Source organism: Urocitellus parryii, chromosome 5 (assembly GCF_045843805.1).
Source record: "Urocitellus parryii isolate mUroPar1 chromosome 5, mUroPar1.hap1, whole genome shotgun sequence".
Classification (NCBI taxonomy): domain Eukaryota; kingdom Metazoa; phylum Chordata; class Mammalia; order Rodentia; family Sciuridae; genus Urocitellus; species Urocitellus parryii.
The window spans coordinates 193,456,075-193,473,643 of NC_135535.1; the positions used below are offsets into that span (position 1 = coordinate 193,456,075).

General features: G+C 50.0%; 1 protein-coding gene across 1 annotated transcript; it reads left to right on the forward strand.

The window, feature by feature from the left end:
• The first annotated feature begins 3,908 nt into the window (after positions 1–3,908).
• Positions 3,909–5,495, forward strand: Adra2a (adrenoceptor alpha 2A). Its single transcript, XM_026389194.1, has one exon. It carries the CDS (start codon positions 3,982–3,984, stop codon positions 5,377–5,379), a length of 1,398 nt encoding a protein of 465 aa, XP_026244979.1. The 5' UTR covers positions 3,909–3,981; the 3' UTR covers positions 5,380–5,495.
• Positions 5,496–17,569: the final 12,074 nt, after the last annotated feature.

Here is a 17,569-nt window from a genome sequence, read left to right on the forward strand (position 1 = left end):
GGCACTGCTGAGTGTATTTATCTTCCCAGGCAATGCTGGCATACAGGCCTGGTTAAGAATTATTGTCTTTGTAGAGATCTCTGCTCAGCACTGGCCCATTCAGTTGGCACCGAGTGAAATCTTCTAGCAAAAAAATAAAGTGTCCACATAGTTTTTTCAGAGCTCAGAGATACTGACTCTGTGACTAAGGAGGCAGAACTCTTGGTTGTAGGGAAAGGGAGGGATAATTCTGAAAAGCAGCTCCGTATATAGCTTTGGACATGATATATACTAGGTACTTAACACAAGGCAGCTCTTGTTCTTATTAACAATTCTTGTGTACTGGCCTTGGGGCCCCTGGCTCCTTGAAAGACCCATTTCCATATTAGGAGAAAAGACTCCAAACCCGGGAATTAATACATCAGTTGGATGCTCAGAAAGCAGTTGGAAAATGTGACAAGAGGCATAATATATGCTAGCATCAGAAATTTCAAGAAAGGAAACACTGTAGACTATTTTTTTTCCATCCCCCCCCTCATTTCTGAAATGAGACAGGAAGAAAGTCATATTTTAGAAGTTGGTGTGGAGATGTGAAGAGATGTTGTTCTGGGAGCAACATAGTGAACCCCACATGGTCATGGACTTTAATGTTTGTTCCTCTTAACATTCATACAAGAGGGGTTAAGCTCCTGGTGTTGTGCAAAATTGAGTAGAATCATATTTCCAAATGAACCTGCTTTTATGTCCCTTTGTCCAAGAGACCCAGGCAGAAAGTTGAGTAGAAAAATGGGAAATGATGGGTTCCAAAAAGGGCAGAAATTCTGCCTTCTTGGATTTCTTGAGTCTCTAGAAAGAGGGTTTAGAAAGGCTACCTTAGTTTAGAACTAAGGTAAAGATTGGGAGGCAGATAGTGAAGTCAAATGAGACATCCACAGGATACTTTGAAAAGGATAGTAGACTTGGAGCATTTACATCAAGAGCAACAATGTCAATAACTGTATCAGTAGTGGGGGCGGTAGACATTAGCTGAGGTTGAAGGTGATGCTCAAGGTCATTTAACTAGTTCCTCAACCCCTAGTCTGATCTGAGTCTGTACCTTGCTGCTCAGTTTGATCAGACTATGGAAATCCAGCTTAGATGACTACATAACGTATTTTGGTTTAGTGGTTCCATAAATAAGAACTTTTCCATAGGCTGAATGTCTCTCCTGCTGACATTTTCTATCCTCCTGGGCTTTATCCTTAAGCTACCCGCTACTCATCTGAGAAGTACAGACAGCACAGTGCAAGCTGTTATTCTAGTGACTGTTAAAAAGCCTATCACAATACATCAAGCGCACTTGGAAAAACTTGCTGATCACTCCAACCCCCTGCTCTTATCAGAGAAAACAGAAAACATTCTCTACTTTGGCCAGCATTCTCCCGTTTCTGAAAGATGGTGTGTTTGCATCTGCATGGGAGTGCATGCGGGGGGTTAGCTTTTAAAAAATATTTACTTTTAATTGTACAAATTTGTGGAATACAGTGTGATAATTTGATACATGTATATAGTGCGTAATGATCAGCTTGAGGTAGTTGACATTTCCATTTCCATCTCCTGAAACATTAAAATTTTTATTAAAATAATTGTATGTATTTATGGGATACAGTGTGATATTTCTTTTTTTTTTCTTTTTCTTTTTTTTTTTAAAGAGAGAGTGAGAGAGGAGAGAGAGAGAGAATTTTTTTTTAATATTTATTTTTTAGTTCTCGGCAGACACAACATCTTTGTTGGTATGTGGTTCTGAGGATCGAACCTGGGCCGCACGCATGCCAGACTAGCGCGCTACGGCTTGAGCCACATCCCCAGCCCCAGTGTGATATTTCAATACATGTATACAACATGCACTGATGAAATCATGGCAATTAACATTTCCATCTCTTTATCGTTACTTTGTGTTTGGAGTCTTGGAGCTCCTTTGTGTCTCAACAAGGACAAAATGGTTCCCAGCAGCTCAAAGCTGGGCAGAGTGACAGGCAGGATCAGGCCTCTCTTGGGTCTGCACAAGTATAGGCTGTGTGGTCCAGAGTGGAATCACAGTCCTGGGCTGGAGTGCGTGCCAGATCTTCCAAATGACTTTTATCAGACAAATCTCCCCTCCCGCCAGAGGTAGAAACACAGAAGTACCTGCTTTAGAAACATTTGTGCGACATGACAAAATGCAGTTTAAAATCTGGATTCTCCTTTCCTGAGCTCAGACCTAAACTTATCCCAAGATAGAGGTATAGGCTGAGGACCACAGAAACTGGAGAAAGTCGCCCGGTGCCAGCCAATTGCTTCCCAGACGTGACGACGACGAGCGGCCAGCAGGTGTCAGTGCGCCCTCGTTCTGTCGCGGCGCGCCTCCGCCTGGAGGACCCCTCCCCATAGCGATCTAGAAGGGCGCGGTCTGGACCCCAGGCAGCGCTGTCCCGCTGATAGCTTTGCGGCTGGTGGGACACTTAGCCGCCTCTTCCCCAAGCGAAGCTCTGAACTCTGGCCTCGCGGGCTCCCGCGTGGGTGCTGCCCATTCCGCTTCAGGGGTTCCTTTGGAACCCTCGCCTTCCTCTCCAGCCAGGAGCACCTGCGGACTAGGGCGGCCTGGTCCGGGTCGGGCTGATCTGGATGAGACTCATACCCGAGAATGCTTCTCCCAATTCTGGCCGGGGTTCCTTTCCACCCTCTCTTCCCAAGACCCAGCTCGATGGAGACACTCCGGGTGCCTATTGCTGTTGGCTGGATCGTCCGGGAGCTGCACAGCCAACTCCCAGTAGGGGCCGCTCCCCACTCCCCAGACTCTCTCTTAAAGCCCCTCGTTCAAGGTACCCGCCTTTCCGAAGGGCCCGTCCAGCTTGGGGGGCAGCGCTCCCTGGGGTCCCGCACTGGGCGCCGACTCTAGATCAGCAGAGGGGAGGCGCGAGGGGCGGAGGAGGGTCGGCTTCCCACGTGGGGGCTGACGCCGGCTGCTCGGCAACGCCGGCTTGATCCTGGGGCTATAAAACCAGTCCACCGTAGCGCCGCGGAACAGCAGCGGCTCCGGCTCCGGTGCAGACGCCCAGCAGCCGGCGCTCCGCCTCCCCGCCACCCCAGCGCCTTCTTTCCCTAGTCCTGCGCTCTTGCTGCAACTCACGCTGTCCTCGGCCCCCAGCCCGTCCTGCTGAGCTTCGCGCCCACCGAGCCGACGCCTAGGAGACACCCTGCCTCAGCCGTGGCTCTTGGAGGGCGGATCGCTCACCTGGCGCGGCACGCCTGAGGAAGGGGGCGCCTTCATGCGGCCTCCACACCCCTCACGCCGCTGCCGTCCCCGAGCTCCGCGTGCAGCGCCCCAGCCCCAGCAGGGCGCGCAACTTTGGAAGTCCCGCGGCGCTCGGAGAAGCGGCAGAGTCCGCGCCCTGGCCGGTGTTAGGGCCCAGCCCGCACCGCCGCGTCTGCGGGAAGCTCCGGAGTCGGTAATCGCTTCGGGAATATAGACAGACATAGGACCCTGGGCTCGCATCTCAGCACCTCTTGGCTGCCTCCTGGGGTGGGGGCGGGCCCCGCACACGGTAAGACCTCTCGCTTTCGCTCAGGCTCCAGAAGCAAGATATATATATATATATTTATATAGTTATATGTATAATTTCCTGTCATCCTTCCAAGTCATCAGGCCACCGATGAATTTTATTCTCCCTTCCTGAAGAATAAATCTCTCTCTAACCATCAGCTCGCCCTACTCTCTCCTGCTTAGAAATTAAACTTGGCTGTGCCTAGGAGCTTGGAGAGAGAAGGCGCCCACCCCGAGCGGCTAAAGCACCGGCGGGCGCTGTTCGCGGGACCCGGGCCCATGGGCCACTAGCTGTCCCCCAGCTTGGGCCCGGCTTTCTTGGGGCCCCCTCCCTATGTGAGACGCGGCGGGGTGAGTGGGTCGCCGGAGGAAGAGGAGGACCCACGGGCGCCGGCCGGAAGGCAGCTGGCACCAGGTCCAGGCGAGAGGGCGCCGCGTTCATGTTCCGCCAGGAGCAGCCGCTGGCCGAGGGCAGCTTTGCGCCCATGGGCTCCCTGCAGCCGGACGCCGGCAACACAAGCTGGAATGGGACCGAGGCGCCAGGGGGCGGCGCCCAGGCCATCCCTTACTCCCTGCAGGTGACGCTGACGTTGGTGTGCCTGGCTGGCCTGCTCATGCTGCTCACGGTGTTCGGCAACGTGCTGGTCATCATCGCGGTGTTCACCAGCCGTGCTCTCAAGGCGCCCCAAAACCTCTTCCTGGTGTCTCTGGCCTCGGCGGACATCCTGGTGGCCACGCTGGTCATTCCTTTCTCGCTGGCCAACGAGGTCATGGGCTACTGGTATTTTGGCAAGGCATGGTGCGAGATCTACCTGGCGCTCGACGTGCTCTTCTGCACGTCGTCCATTGTGCACCTGTGCGCCATCAGCCTGGACCGCTACTGGTCCATCACGCAGGCCATCGAGTACAACCTGAAGCGCACGCCACGCCGCATCAAGGCCATCATCGTTACTGTGTGGGTCATCTCGGCTGTCATATCCTTCCCGCCGCTTATCTCCATCGAGAAGAAGGGCGGCGGTGACGGGCAGCAACCGGCCGAGCAGCGCTGCGAGATCAATGACCAGAAGTGGTACGTCATCTCGTCGTGCATAGGCTCCTTCTTCGCGCCCTGCCTCATCATGATCCTGGTCTACATACGCATCTACCAGATCGCCAAGCGCCGCACCCGCGTGCCGCCCAGCCGCCGAGGTCCGGACGCCGCGGCCGCGCAGCCCGGGAGCGCCGACCGCAGGCCCAACGGCCTGGGCCCCGAGCGCTGCGCGGGCCCCGCGGGCGCAGAGGCCGAGCCGCTGCCCACCCAGCTCAATGGCGCCCCGGGGGAGCCCGCACCGGCCGGGACGCGCGAGGCGGACGCGCTGGACCTGGAGGAAAGCTCCTCCTCGGAACACGCCGAGCGACCCCCGGGGCCCCGCAGACCCGAGCGCGGCCCCCGAGCCAAAGCCAAGGCTCGGGCGAGCCAGGTGAAGCCCGGGGACAGTCTGCCCCGGCGCGGGCCAGGGGCCACCGGGCCTGGGGCTTCGGTGGTGGGGCCCGGGGAGGAGCGCGGCGGGGGCGCCAAAGCGTCGCGCTGGCGCGGGCGGCAGAACCGCGAGAAGCGCTTCACGTTCGTGCTGGCGGTGGTCATCGGCGTGTTCGTGGTGTGCTGGTTCCCCTTCTTCTTCACCTACACGCTCACGGCCGTCGGCTGCTCGGTGCCACGCACGCTCTTCAAGTTCTTCTTCTGGTTTGGCTACTGCAACAGCTCGCTGAACCCGGTTATCTACACCATCTTCAACCACGACTTCCGCCGCGCGTTCAAGAAGATCCTCTGCCGCGGGGGTCGGAAGCGGATCGTGTGAGCACGCTGCCCACACCCGGCTCACAGACTGGCGCCAATCGCAGGCCCTGGGCATCCAGGGGAGCATCTTCACATCAGCCCTAGCACTTTGAATCCCAGGCCCCGCCTGCTCCTTGTTTCCTGGCCTGGAGGGTGCTCTGGGCCTCCTGCGGACATTTGTTCCACAAGGGAAAAGTTCAGCTGGCTGGGAAGGCCACATACACCCTCAATATTTGTTATGGCCTCTCCTTACCTGGAGAGATTTTTTTTTTCCCCCTGGTGGGACGCTCCTAATCAGTATTGTTTCCTAAAGGTTTATTTACCCTCCCAAGTTCTCCCAGCTCTTCAGAGCAAGCACAGGACTCCAGGGGGCAAGGCTCCCAAAGGATTAATGAATGGGGGTTTCCCAGCCCTGGTCTATTGCTCCTCTCAACCCATAATTGTCTATTTTTAGAAAAAACACTCAGGGCAGCCCTGCCCGCCCACCTCACCCCCACTGTAAATACACACTATTTTTTGATAGTATACCCTGGGGTCCCTCCCCAGCGTCATGTGGCCTTGGCTGTGATGTTGAAATCCTGGTTGTGGAGATGCCCTCCAGGCAGACACAGCAAAAGGCCAAGCCGCTTCGCCATGCAAGCCCTCTTCTAGTGTTGTTATATCCCTCTATGTCCGGTTCACCAGCAACTGGTGACTGTCTTTTGGACGTGGATCTGCTTTGAGATTTCCTGACAGGGAAAAGATTTTTGTCCATTTTTTTTTTCCTGTGCCTAACAGCGTAATTGCCTTTTCCTATGTAAATATTACAAGGATGGACCGAGACAGAAATAAGTGAACCTCTCCGCCTTGCATCAGTCCTGTATAAAGCCATTGTCCTCTGAGGCACACTTGGCCCCAGAAACTCACTTTAAAACTGACTCTTTCTGGTGCCCCATCCCTCCCCTGGGGGCCACTACTTGAAGAAGAATATGTATGTTTCTATCTTGTATGTATGTGCCCCTCTCCCAGAAATCGCTGACTTAAGGGAAATCTTTTGGCTGCTGTTTTTAGTCACAGAGGAGTGGAAATTATGTGGAAGAAGCAAACCTGATACAATTTGCCCAAGGTAAACAGTTTGAAAAGACAAATGGGCCTGCCAAACTGTACAGATCCTGCCCCAAGAGCTCTTAGGTATCAAAGTGTTGTCCTGTCTGCTGCTTTTCTGGCTGAGATCATGTCGCTGATGAACTGCCAAAGACAGCGGAGGAGGTGGAGATTTCGTGTTTACATCCCAGTTTCTACATGTTTTAGACGGAGACAATTTAAGGCCTGCGCTTTTATTTCACTAAAGAAAAACAAATGTCAGCACATGTTGCTAATGACAGTGGATTTTTTTTAAAAAATAAAATGGTTTACAGATCAAATGTGAAATAAACATGAATTAAGTGGTCCTCCTGTCTGTTATCTGAGTTTTTGAAAGCTTTAAGACTTTGGGAACACCCAATTTCATGTACATTATAAAAGATGTTTAAATGTTTGAGCAATAACAAAACTATCATTGACTAAGTATTCTTATGTGCTGGACACTGTGGGGAGCCTATTATAGACACTCCTTTATTTAATCTTGCCCAGAACCCTATGAGCTCAGTTCTATTATTATCTTCATTTTACAGGTGAAGAAACTGCATCTCAGAGGGCAAGGTCAACAACACATGGTGGAAATCCGTGATAGCCAGCTTTATCGGAGTGCCTCTGCTCTTCACCCCAGAGCCTTTCTGGGGTGCCCCTAGCATAGTCTCTTCAGAGTATGCTCTGCACTTGGGTGGGATATATTCCAGTGTAGATATGGTGTGTGTATACCCCAAAGTATATACATACCTCAAAGTGTATATCTAGCCTAAAGTGTGCTATGTATACGCAAAAGTGTGAAATATACTCTGAAATGTGTCGTCATGCCTTAAGGTGTGGTATTGGACAACACGTAGTATATTCCCCATAGCAAGGTATGAACAAGTGGAATCATATTAGTTGATGGCTCAAATTATCTCTGGCCAAAGGCACACGTCTTTCTGGTTGCCTTTTGGTAGCATCACGGTCTGTTCTGTTCCTCACGCTGTGGTTGTGGCACTTTGAAGCTGGGAGGGCCTTAGAGATCCAGGAATCCAGCCCCTTGTCTAATAAATAAGGAAGCAGGCCCTAGAGGAAGTAGCTTGCTCAGGATCCTTATAGCCCTGGGTGACAGGGTGTTGGCTCAGGCTGCTTTGCTTAAGTCCAGCCACCTATGACATGCAAGCACCCCAGTTCTGGATGTTCTCAGAAGCAGGTGCCGTACACTTCTGGGCAGTTCATGAGGCATCTCCTCATCTCTCAATTCTTTGGTGGAGTTGAGGTGTGTGTGCAGGGGTGGGAAGGTGGAGACCCCTGAGAGGAGTCTGGGCACTCAGGAGCCTGGGAGAGGGAAGACAAGAGGGTTTTTAGAGGCAGGAAGGAGTTCCTATCATGACTTGGGTCCTCTCAGCCCACAGACAGGAGGGCAGGCAGGCACTCAGCTCCAGTGACCCTTGTTGAGGGGCTTCACAAACCAGCCTTCCAGCCTGTGGCGCCAAGGCTGGCTCCCTTGTCTGGTACTGTGGCCTGCTGCAATCCCTCCCCACTCCAGGACACCCATGGCCCCAAAGGCAAACAGTGCTAGACAATAAGCCAGTCTGGCAGGCCTCCAGGACCCAGGCTGTGTGTTCCAGCCACAGGGCAGATACAAACAGGCTTGCTCCTGACTCTCTTCTGCCCTGTCTGGTAGGGAGGTGTTGGCTTTCCTTTACCCACTGGGTCTGCTGCCTGGGGAAAGGGAAAGTATGGGCAAACGTGCCACATTAAAGGGGCCTCTGGTGCTGTGGATCTCCTGGGGCTCCAACGTAGCAACAGAAAAACCTTAGAGACTGATGGAAGCTGGGACAGTGGGGAGCGAGGGCTGGACTGCTGGGCTTCTGAGTTCATGCTAGGAAGGAATCACTGTTCAGGCAGAAAGCCCCCAGCAGCAGCCTGTGGAGTGTGGGATGGGGAGGGGAACTGAGGAGGAGAAGTGACTCCCATGGGGATCTTTGCCAAAGGAGCAGGAGATGAGACTGGAACCCCACAACTTTCTGTCCATGCTACCTAGGTTCTGTTATCTGGACCAAGAAGGTCTGTTTGTGGCTGATCTCCTCTTTATATAAACTTTGGTTGGGGTATCAAAGCTATTGGCCCTTGGATCTGCCTTGTCAGGTTCGCTCCTACAGGTGCATCTGGTGGGGGAAGGCAGTACCCTGGTTGGGACTGGCACAGCACAGCCCCCTCCCTGCAAGGTTTTGTTCAGCTGCTTCTGTGCTAGAGTGCTGGAGGGGAGAATGATGAAACGTGGCTTAGGCTTCGCCCTGTCTATAATCGAATCAGAGTTTGAGAGCCAGAAGCTGCCTCAGCCATCCTCAGTTCCCATATTGCACTGATGAGGGATGCAAGGCCCCGAGGAAGTCTGGTTATGCATCATTCCAGGGTCCCTCGAGCACTTTCTTCCCATGATGCTCCATCAGATGCCATATATCCCCAGTGCATACTGTTTGGTTGTTGGATGTGGTGAGTTACTTACTAATAAGCCCCGAGGCCCCCCTGCCTTCCCTGTGACAGCACCTTGCTAGGCACTCTCTGGAGGAGTCCTCTTCCTGTGCTGCAGGCACTGCGCACAGCCCACCACCAGTCTCTGCAGGCGCTGGCAGAGTTATGGCCCTCCCTGTCCTCTAGAAGCTTTAGAGGTGCTTAAGGAGACAGGATGTGCCTGTGTGATGCATTAGATGCACAGAACAGAGACAGTGTGACAGAAGGAGTGTATGCATGTGTCCACTCAGGGCAACAGGCCCTGATCTGTACCAGGAGTGTGCAGTGGGAGAGGTGCTGTGACTGGGAGCGCAGAGCATAGGAGCTGGGCGCTGGGCTGAGGGGGTGGGTCAGGCAGGGCAGGCAGCTCTGTGCCCTGTGGCACCATGGCCCAGGTCAGACCTCAGCTTTCATTTCTCCAATCTGATCCTTGGGGGTGGTAGGGCAAGCTCCTGTGCCTAGGGATATCTGTCTGGAAGACTTCCTTCCTGACTCAAGTGGCATATCAGAAGCTGGGTCCCCAGAGCCAGGGCCCAATGTCAGGCTTGCCTTTGGGCCCCTCCTTGGGCCCTGCTACCCCCAAATAGGCCCAAGACCCCAGGATACAGGAAATAGCACCTTGCTCAGCAGAGGATGTGCCTTCCAGGAGAGCCAGACCATCTCTGAGGGGAGTCACACACATGAGGTTTGTTTTGGAAATAAGCATCTATCTCTTTGATTACCAGAAATCCTTGGGTTTTAGAATTGAATTCAAAAAGGGGAATGGGGCCTGTTGGAAAGAACCTAGGCCACAGCATTGGTAAGCCTGAGTTCTAGCCCCAGATTTGTCACACCAGCTGTGTGACCTTGAGCCAATTCATCTCTGAGCCCCATTCCTTCATTTGTGAAATGAAAGTGGTTGGTTGTCATTTAGAAGTATGGTCTACAGAGTTAATTTAACTACAGAACTATCCATAGTCTTTCTAGGTATATGTGTAAATAAGTATGTAGCTATGGACGTATCTGCCTGCCGGTCTATCACCTATCTCCTGGCCTTTAACAGATGTCTTCTCTTCAGGGCTTCTCAGAGACCTTAATATACCGAGAGGATGACATGGTGGTCTGTTTCCCAGTTTGTTTGCCCTGGGCTGTGGAATCTCATATTTTACAAAGCACCTCAGTGAATTCTACTTGCTGGAACACTTTTTGGGAGATCCTAGGTTAAGGGATCTTACAGAGGTTTTCATCGATCTATTTTAAGATTATGCCAACTGCCAAATCTGCTGTCTCCTGTCTCTGCCATAGGTGAAGCACGGGTAGGGGTCAGATCATGTGTCCTCCTTTATGACAGCTGGCTCTAAGGCTGGGGGTTGAATGGAGGGTGCAGTGTGTATTTCAGATGTGTGCTAAAACTTCTTATAGGTTCATGTATATGTAAATATGTATGAATGCATGGACGCATGCATATGAGAATGCATGCATGTATGTGTACATGTGTGCAATCACGCATATGTGTGTATACAATTGTGTTCATACACAGGTGTACCTGTTATAAATGGACACCCAGGGCCACCTTGCTCACCTGGACCTGGAAGCACCTGGGGGAGTTGAAGGTAGACATGCACTTAGAGCCAAGGGAGGTCCAGGAGAGTTTGTTGCTGTCTCATTGATTCTAAGTGCAACACGCCCCTCCCCAACTCGTGCATTGGCTCCTTGGAAGCTGCTAGAAAGAGGTGGATGAGTGATGAAATACAGGCATTTTGGAGAGGCAAACTGGTTCTCTGCAGGTATTTTCTTTAGCATCCAGGCTGGCCTTTTCTCCAAGGAAGGGGGATTTATCTGACCACAGAGAAATGAGGAGTGGGGATAGGAAGCTAGGCTGGAGTGGCTATTAAAGTTCTTCCCAGCCTGTTTAAGGCCAGGAATTTGGGACCTCTTTGCAATCTGTATCTGAGAAAAACAAGATGGCACACCGAGAAGTAGTGTAATTGAAGAGGGAATATTTACAAGGTACTGGCAGGGCTAACAGAGGTCTCCAAGAAGCAGAGAAGCACCTTGGGACTTGCACAGTTGGAAACTGTCAGCACCCTTAGGCCGGAGGGGCAGGGGTGGAGGGGCGCCACTATTAAAACCAGCACAGCTGTGGTGTCAGAGAAGGGTGCCTGGTGGGCAATGCTAGGAGGAGACTCCTGCAGCCATTGCCAAGCATGTCTGGGCCAGGAGGGAACCAGAGTGTGCCAACACCTTCCCACTCACACCCTGATCCACCCGTGTGGTGTCTACCCTTAGCTGATCTTCAGGGAGCAAGAGTAAGTCAGTACCTCATAGGCTCGGCCTTTCTCAGAATAGGTGGATCAGGCAACCAAAGCCAAAAGGAGAATATCCATTGGGGGACCCAGAGCCTGAGAAAGGTGCACACCTGTGTACACAAACACATGCACACAAACACATGCACACACACACACACACACACACACACGAGTCCTCTTCCCATCTTCCTCTCTGAGCCAGGTGAGAGAGAGACTCAGGGAACCCTGGCCACAGTTCTCTGAGCTATCCCCACGCCATGTCTGTGGCTCAGGCTGAGCTTAGGAGGCCAAGGAGCAGACCCCAAGGTGCCCCACAGAAAGCACTGCTGAGGCTGAGGACTGGGCGAGAGCAGTGGGACCAACCCAGGTCAATGTCCCCGCTTGTTCCTTTCTTGGGCACACTGGGAATTCTGCTCCTCCTTCCTCAGCATCTGTGGACCCTTCTGGGCCTTCTTCTCAGGTATTTTTTTTAATTTTTAAAAATATTCTAGCCCTAGAGGAGTCTCTGAGACATTTGATGAATGAATGGTGGATTCGTTTCTGTGTTCCTTCATTCGTTCGGCAATGACTTTTTGCAGCTGTGCCTAAATCGGCACCACTAGTGTCCTTCTATTTGTACTAAGAGTTGGAGCTACAGTGGTGAGCAAGGAAATCAGAGCTACTTCCTTTGTGAGAGAGACAGATATTAAATGGCACCAGGGAGCGGTAAGCCCTGTGACATACAGGTGGGGGTGGGTGACAGGGTGGTGTGGAAGAACATGGCCTGAGCTCAGGTAGGGGGAATGAGCTTGGAAAAGGTCTGACTAGATGAGAGTCAAGGGATGGGCAGGAATGGGTCAGGCAAAGGGACAGGAGTGGAGGGGAGCAGTGAGGCAGGAGGTGGAGTGTCATATGTTGAAGAAACTATGTGAAGTCCCCTCTGGCAGGTAGGTGCATGTGGTGTGAGAACAGAGGGGTTGGGCAGGGGAGTGAGCTGGATCAGGCAATGGTACACAAAGGACTTTATCTTGCGAGCAATGAGGAACCACTGATAGTTTTTCAGAAGGTGGGAATAGCACATTTTTTGTTTGGAAGAATCCTCCCTGGATGCCTGGTGGGGGCCTGGTGGGGGACTGGTGCACGGCGGAATGTGTTGGCTGCAGCCATAACTAGGGCTGACTAGGGGTAGATTTGACATTCAGGGAAGCCCAGGGCCCCTTCTGCCACCATGTCACCCATGTCATTGCCAATCCCTGTGCAGATACAGATAGTGGGATTTCAGAGCTGTCCCTGCTTACAAAATACTGTACCCCACTGCCCCGCCCTCTGTTGAACATCTATCATGTTATTAGAGACTGGTTCCTGGTTCAGTTCTTTCTCTCCTGGTTAAAGGCAAACATCGCTTAGAGAGTGACCTCAGTTGGCCATCATGGTGTGTTGACCTAGTTGGCCAAGAAGCCTGGTCTCCCTCCCTTCCCATTTCCCAGCCTCAGTTACCCCATCTACTCAACAGGCCAGAGGAGTCAGAGGAAAGCCTGCAGGGACTTGCCCCTCTGAGATTCTGCTTCGGATCAGAAGACCCAGTAATCTGCACATCTGGAACTCACCTTGTAGATTCCTGTGCCAGGTGTGTCCAGGACCTTGCGAATGGTCATCTGTGTCCAAGAAGTTTAGGGGACCTGAGACTTGGCACTTCTCACTACTTTGTCTGCCAGGAGGTGCTCTCAGGGTGAACTGCTTGGGCCTAGCCTCGGTTTGCCCAGCTGTAACTAGTGTTTTGGTGCCTTGGCCAGGCCTGTGCTTGGCTTCCGGCAGGCTCCACAGTGCTACCCTTTTCCTCTTTGGTTTGGGAGCTGGAAGGCTTTTTCGCTCATGAGGCTGCTCTGGGCTGAGTGGGCTGGGCTGGGGTTCTGGGTGGGGCCAGCATCTGACCCTTAGGGCCCATGTTTTTGGGTGATTCTTGACAGGGATTTGACCTCTTGGGTTCTTAGCTTTCTCTTTTCAGCCCGATAGAAGATCCTGTGTTCTGCAGTAGAGCTAGAGGGTTGGGCTGGACCAACTCCAAGGCCCCCTCAAGCCCGTGATGTTCACAATGGCCTCTCGGAAAGCACCCCTGAGACTCCAGCCTCCAGACTCAGGTTAGTGCACTTGGCTCTCTGTTGTCCCCCTGGCTTTACTGTGTCTGGACACAGGACTCTTGTTTCTGTCTGCTGTCATCCTGCATGTGGAAAGCCACGTCCACTCTTCCTCTGCTCCTTACAAAATAACACCCAGACTTTAAAGCCAAGCTATGCCATGATGCCTGTTTAGTTTGTAATTCTTCTTTCCACCATTTTTTATTGGTGAATTATAGTTGTACATACGATGGGATTTGTTGTTCCATATTCATACATGCACACAATATAACAATATTATTTGGCCAGTATCACTCCCCAGCACTTCTCCCTCCCTCCTCTTCTCTCATCCCCTGGACACTTTACTTTAAAAGTCAAAAGAACCTGGGGTTTGGTGTCAGTTATACAAGGGTTTAAGCCTTGGGTCTGTCTTCCTGCCATCTTCCCTCCCCATCCCCAAATCCCCAGTGTTGCTGCCTAAAGAGGCTGATCTTGGCCCAGCCCCCAGCCTCCTTATTTTCTTCAGCTCTGAGGAAGCTTCTTTTTACTGCTTGTTCTTCTTACTCAAATGGTCTGGGGCCAACTTAACTGTGGCCCCTATGTGGCTTTTGGACAAATGTTTCAGATGTTAAACCAAAAGGAAAACATGAGAAATGCAGATGTTTTGCTCTTAGAGAGATTTCTTCATGTTAAGCCACTTGTAATGCTTGATTTCTCCCAAGCTCTTTAGCACCCAGGAGAGAAAAGCTCGGATTTGGGGGTTTACATCCTAGCTCCATCTCGAGGCATCTATGTGACCCTGGAACACATTGTCTCCTGTCCCACAGCAATGATATCATCATCTGAAAAATGGGTAAATCTACATCTACCTCATGGGACTGTTGTAGTTAAAAGAAGCAATGGCTTTGCAGTAATTACTGTCAAGACTCCTGGGGGACTTCAGTCCTGTGGGCTGGAGGACTGTGGGTGGGGCTTCTGTGAAGTGTGGAGCCACCCAGGCTTCCTCTGCTGGGATCTCTGAACACCTTGCTCCCACCAGCCTCCAACCTCACCATCCCTCTCCCCAGGGCCCCAAGCTTGGTGGAGTGAGGCCTTTGGACCTATGTTCCACTTCAGGTCAGCCCCAGGTTCCCTGCCCAGCCTGTCCTAGTTCAAATGTAAATTCTGAGAGGACAGAGAAAATGAGAAGAAGCAAAGGGAACTACTGACTTAACTGCTCTGAGTTTAGGTTCACTCATCTGTAGTTTGTGTGTGTGAGAGAGAGGAAAAATGCATCAGTGCAAGCCAAGTGTTTAGAGAAATAGCTGGTGCAAAGTAATTGCTCAATAACTGTTAGCTGTTATTTATTTATTTGGAACTTAATATAAATTCACTTCCATACTAAGAGGACACAGAGTTGAAAAGACCCAATGGCTGCCGCAGTCCAGGGATGGAGAAGATGTATAAATACACTATGGTAATACACTGTGTGTTAGAGATAATGGTGAGAAATTGGAAACAGTAATTCTTATCAACAGTAGGACATTAGCTCTGCAACATTTAGACAGAGGAATATTTTGCATATTTAATGAGAAAACAAGCCTATGTGGAAAGATGTTCATACTATAGAATGTTTATAGAATACTTCTTTTAATATATTTAGGAGAAAGAGATGGTTATAACTGGTAGAGAATGATTTCATAGAAATTAAATAATGAGAACAAACTTGGACAAATCAAACTGTTAATGGTTATTGCTGGGTGGGAAATTTGTGCACATCTTTTTTTCCTCTAACAGTCCTTCTGAACACTTTTAACACTTTTCTGTAGTCATCCTGTATAACTGGTAGCAAAAGTGAGAAGTTTCTTAACATGAGAAGGAAATACTGCAACGTCTCCAGTCTAGAGGGAAGACGTGTCTGTCTGAGGAATAAACGAAGGCTGAGATGAGAGAAGATGGATGTGAAAAATTTATAAATTTTTTTAAAAAAAGATATTCACAACTGAAGGGAAAAAAATCCTCATCAAAGAGGAAATGAACATAATGGGAAAAAAACATTAAGTAGAAAGCATAATTGGGAAAAATTTCCTGTCCTGTGCATTTTAGACTGACTACTTATAATGAGGGGAATTTGATATCAATGCTGACGGTTGACACATGAGAGAATGGATGGATACCCTTTCATCTGGTTAATTGAACAACCTTCAAGCAGTGAAAGAAATGAGCCTGGAAACAATTGCTAGGTATTATATTACAGTTAAAAAACAAAAAGGAAATCATAAAGTCACAGTAAAAGGAGAAATCACAAAATCCAAGGCCAGGGAGGCTGTGGCAGTACCTCAGGTCCACAGCTGGGGTGTGTTCTGATCGCTGTATGCTTGTGCTTTACTGACTGCTAATATTTTGCATGTCACATCTGGAAATATGTGTGCGCATTCAGCTGCTGTATGTAAATTGAGCCTCATCTTTTAGAGAGAAAACTGGCAGTAGGTAAGAAGAGCTATAATATTACTTACATCATTTGTCTTCACTGTCATACTCTTGAAAAATATACTAATAATGATATTAAAAGAAAAAAATAGGGAGATTTGTTCAAAGGTGCTCATAATAGTGTTGTTTATATGAGTAAAATATTGAAAATGTGCTCATAATAGTGTTGTTTATATGAGCAAAATATTGAAAATGATTCAACCCCTCCTAGGGGTTGGGTGTATTCCCACGTGCCCAGGTGCTGTTTGCAAAGCCCTGTTCACATATGAACTCTCATGCAGACTTCACCACTCCTCCAGGTGGATGCATATTATCATTCTGACTTTATAGGTGGACCTACGGGACTTGACTGGGGTCACTCAATTCATTGTCTACTCTACCCCTTCTTCAGAATCACAGTCCACAGCTTGTCCCAGGGTCCTCGCTGTGCCGTTACCATCTCATATCGGTGTGATTATCATGTTTTTACTCCCGAGAGAGCGAGTTTCACCAGGTGAAGAACCTTGTTATATGTGGAATCTCAGGCACCTGTAATCCACAGAAGGCATGAGCTAAACATCTGTTGGATGAATAAGTGAATGATGCTCAATGTGACCATCACACCCAGGTCAGCTGACAGGCCCACGGAGGACTACATTAACACATGGAAAGGTGAGTGCAAAGGGGAGGACATGGGGTCGAGAGTGACGTGCAAGGACAAAAACAGGCGCACCCCCTGTGTGACTGTGCTCCACACCTGTGTACTCACTAAGACAGGGGATTGTTCACTCTGAAGAGGCCAACGTCTGCAGGAAACAGTATGTCTCTAGAACAGATCCCTGCGGTCCTGCAGGAAAGAGCTGGTCTCCAGGATTGCAGTCCCCACTCCTAGAGCTAGTTACTAGAGTCTGATTTAGTAAAAGGGCTGAGATGAGTCCAGGAGATGCACAGGTCTTTTGACCTCCAAGAGCTATGATTATCATCTGCTTTTTTTGTGTGTGCTTGAAACAGAGAAGAGAGAGTATACAAATGTGGTGAGGAGAGACCCATAGGCTGATGATGACCAGAGGGCCTGAGATGAGCCCAGGCTGGAGTGGGGGGCTCCTCTGGGGGAACAGCCTATGAAGGATCTTGAGCATATAGAAGAACAGGTTATGCATGTACATGTGTGTGTGGAATATGAATATACATATATGTCATGTACACACTTATACTGCATATCCCGTGTGTGCATGTGCGTGCAAAGTCATCTCTCAGCATCTGCAGGAAGTGGTTCCAGAGCCTCTATGGATGCCAAACTCCTAAGATGCTCAAGACCCTTTTATAAAAATGGTGTAGCATTTGCACATAACCTACACAATCCTCCTATATTCTTTCAATCATACCTAGATTATTTTAAATACTTAATATATGTAATACAAATAGCTGTTATACTATTATTTAGGAAATAAGGAAAAGAAAAGGTCTATATATGTTCAGCACAGGTGTAATTCTTTTTTTCTGAATATTTTCAATCAACAATTGGTTGAATTCATGGATGTGGAGCTAATGGATGTGGAGGACCGTCTATCTTCTCTCTATCTCAAACACTGCAGTGCTTTTAGGCCATAGTCAAAAGGTGATCTCAACTTGTTAAGGCTGGCCTGATTTCATAGGAAGAACCAGAAAAGGGTCAGCATGAACAGGGAATAATGGCTTCACAGTCACATTCCTGGCAACCTTTTATTGTGGGCAGCCATAGACACTGTGGTGCATGCTAAAAGAGAGCTTCAAAGTC

What these genes read in the sequence shown, in the direction of transcription:
- Adra2a (XM_026389194.1), top strand. Translation starts at nt 3,982, where the DNA reads ATGTTCCGCCAGGAGCAGCCGCTGGCCGAGGGCAGCTTTGCGCCCATG.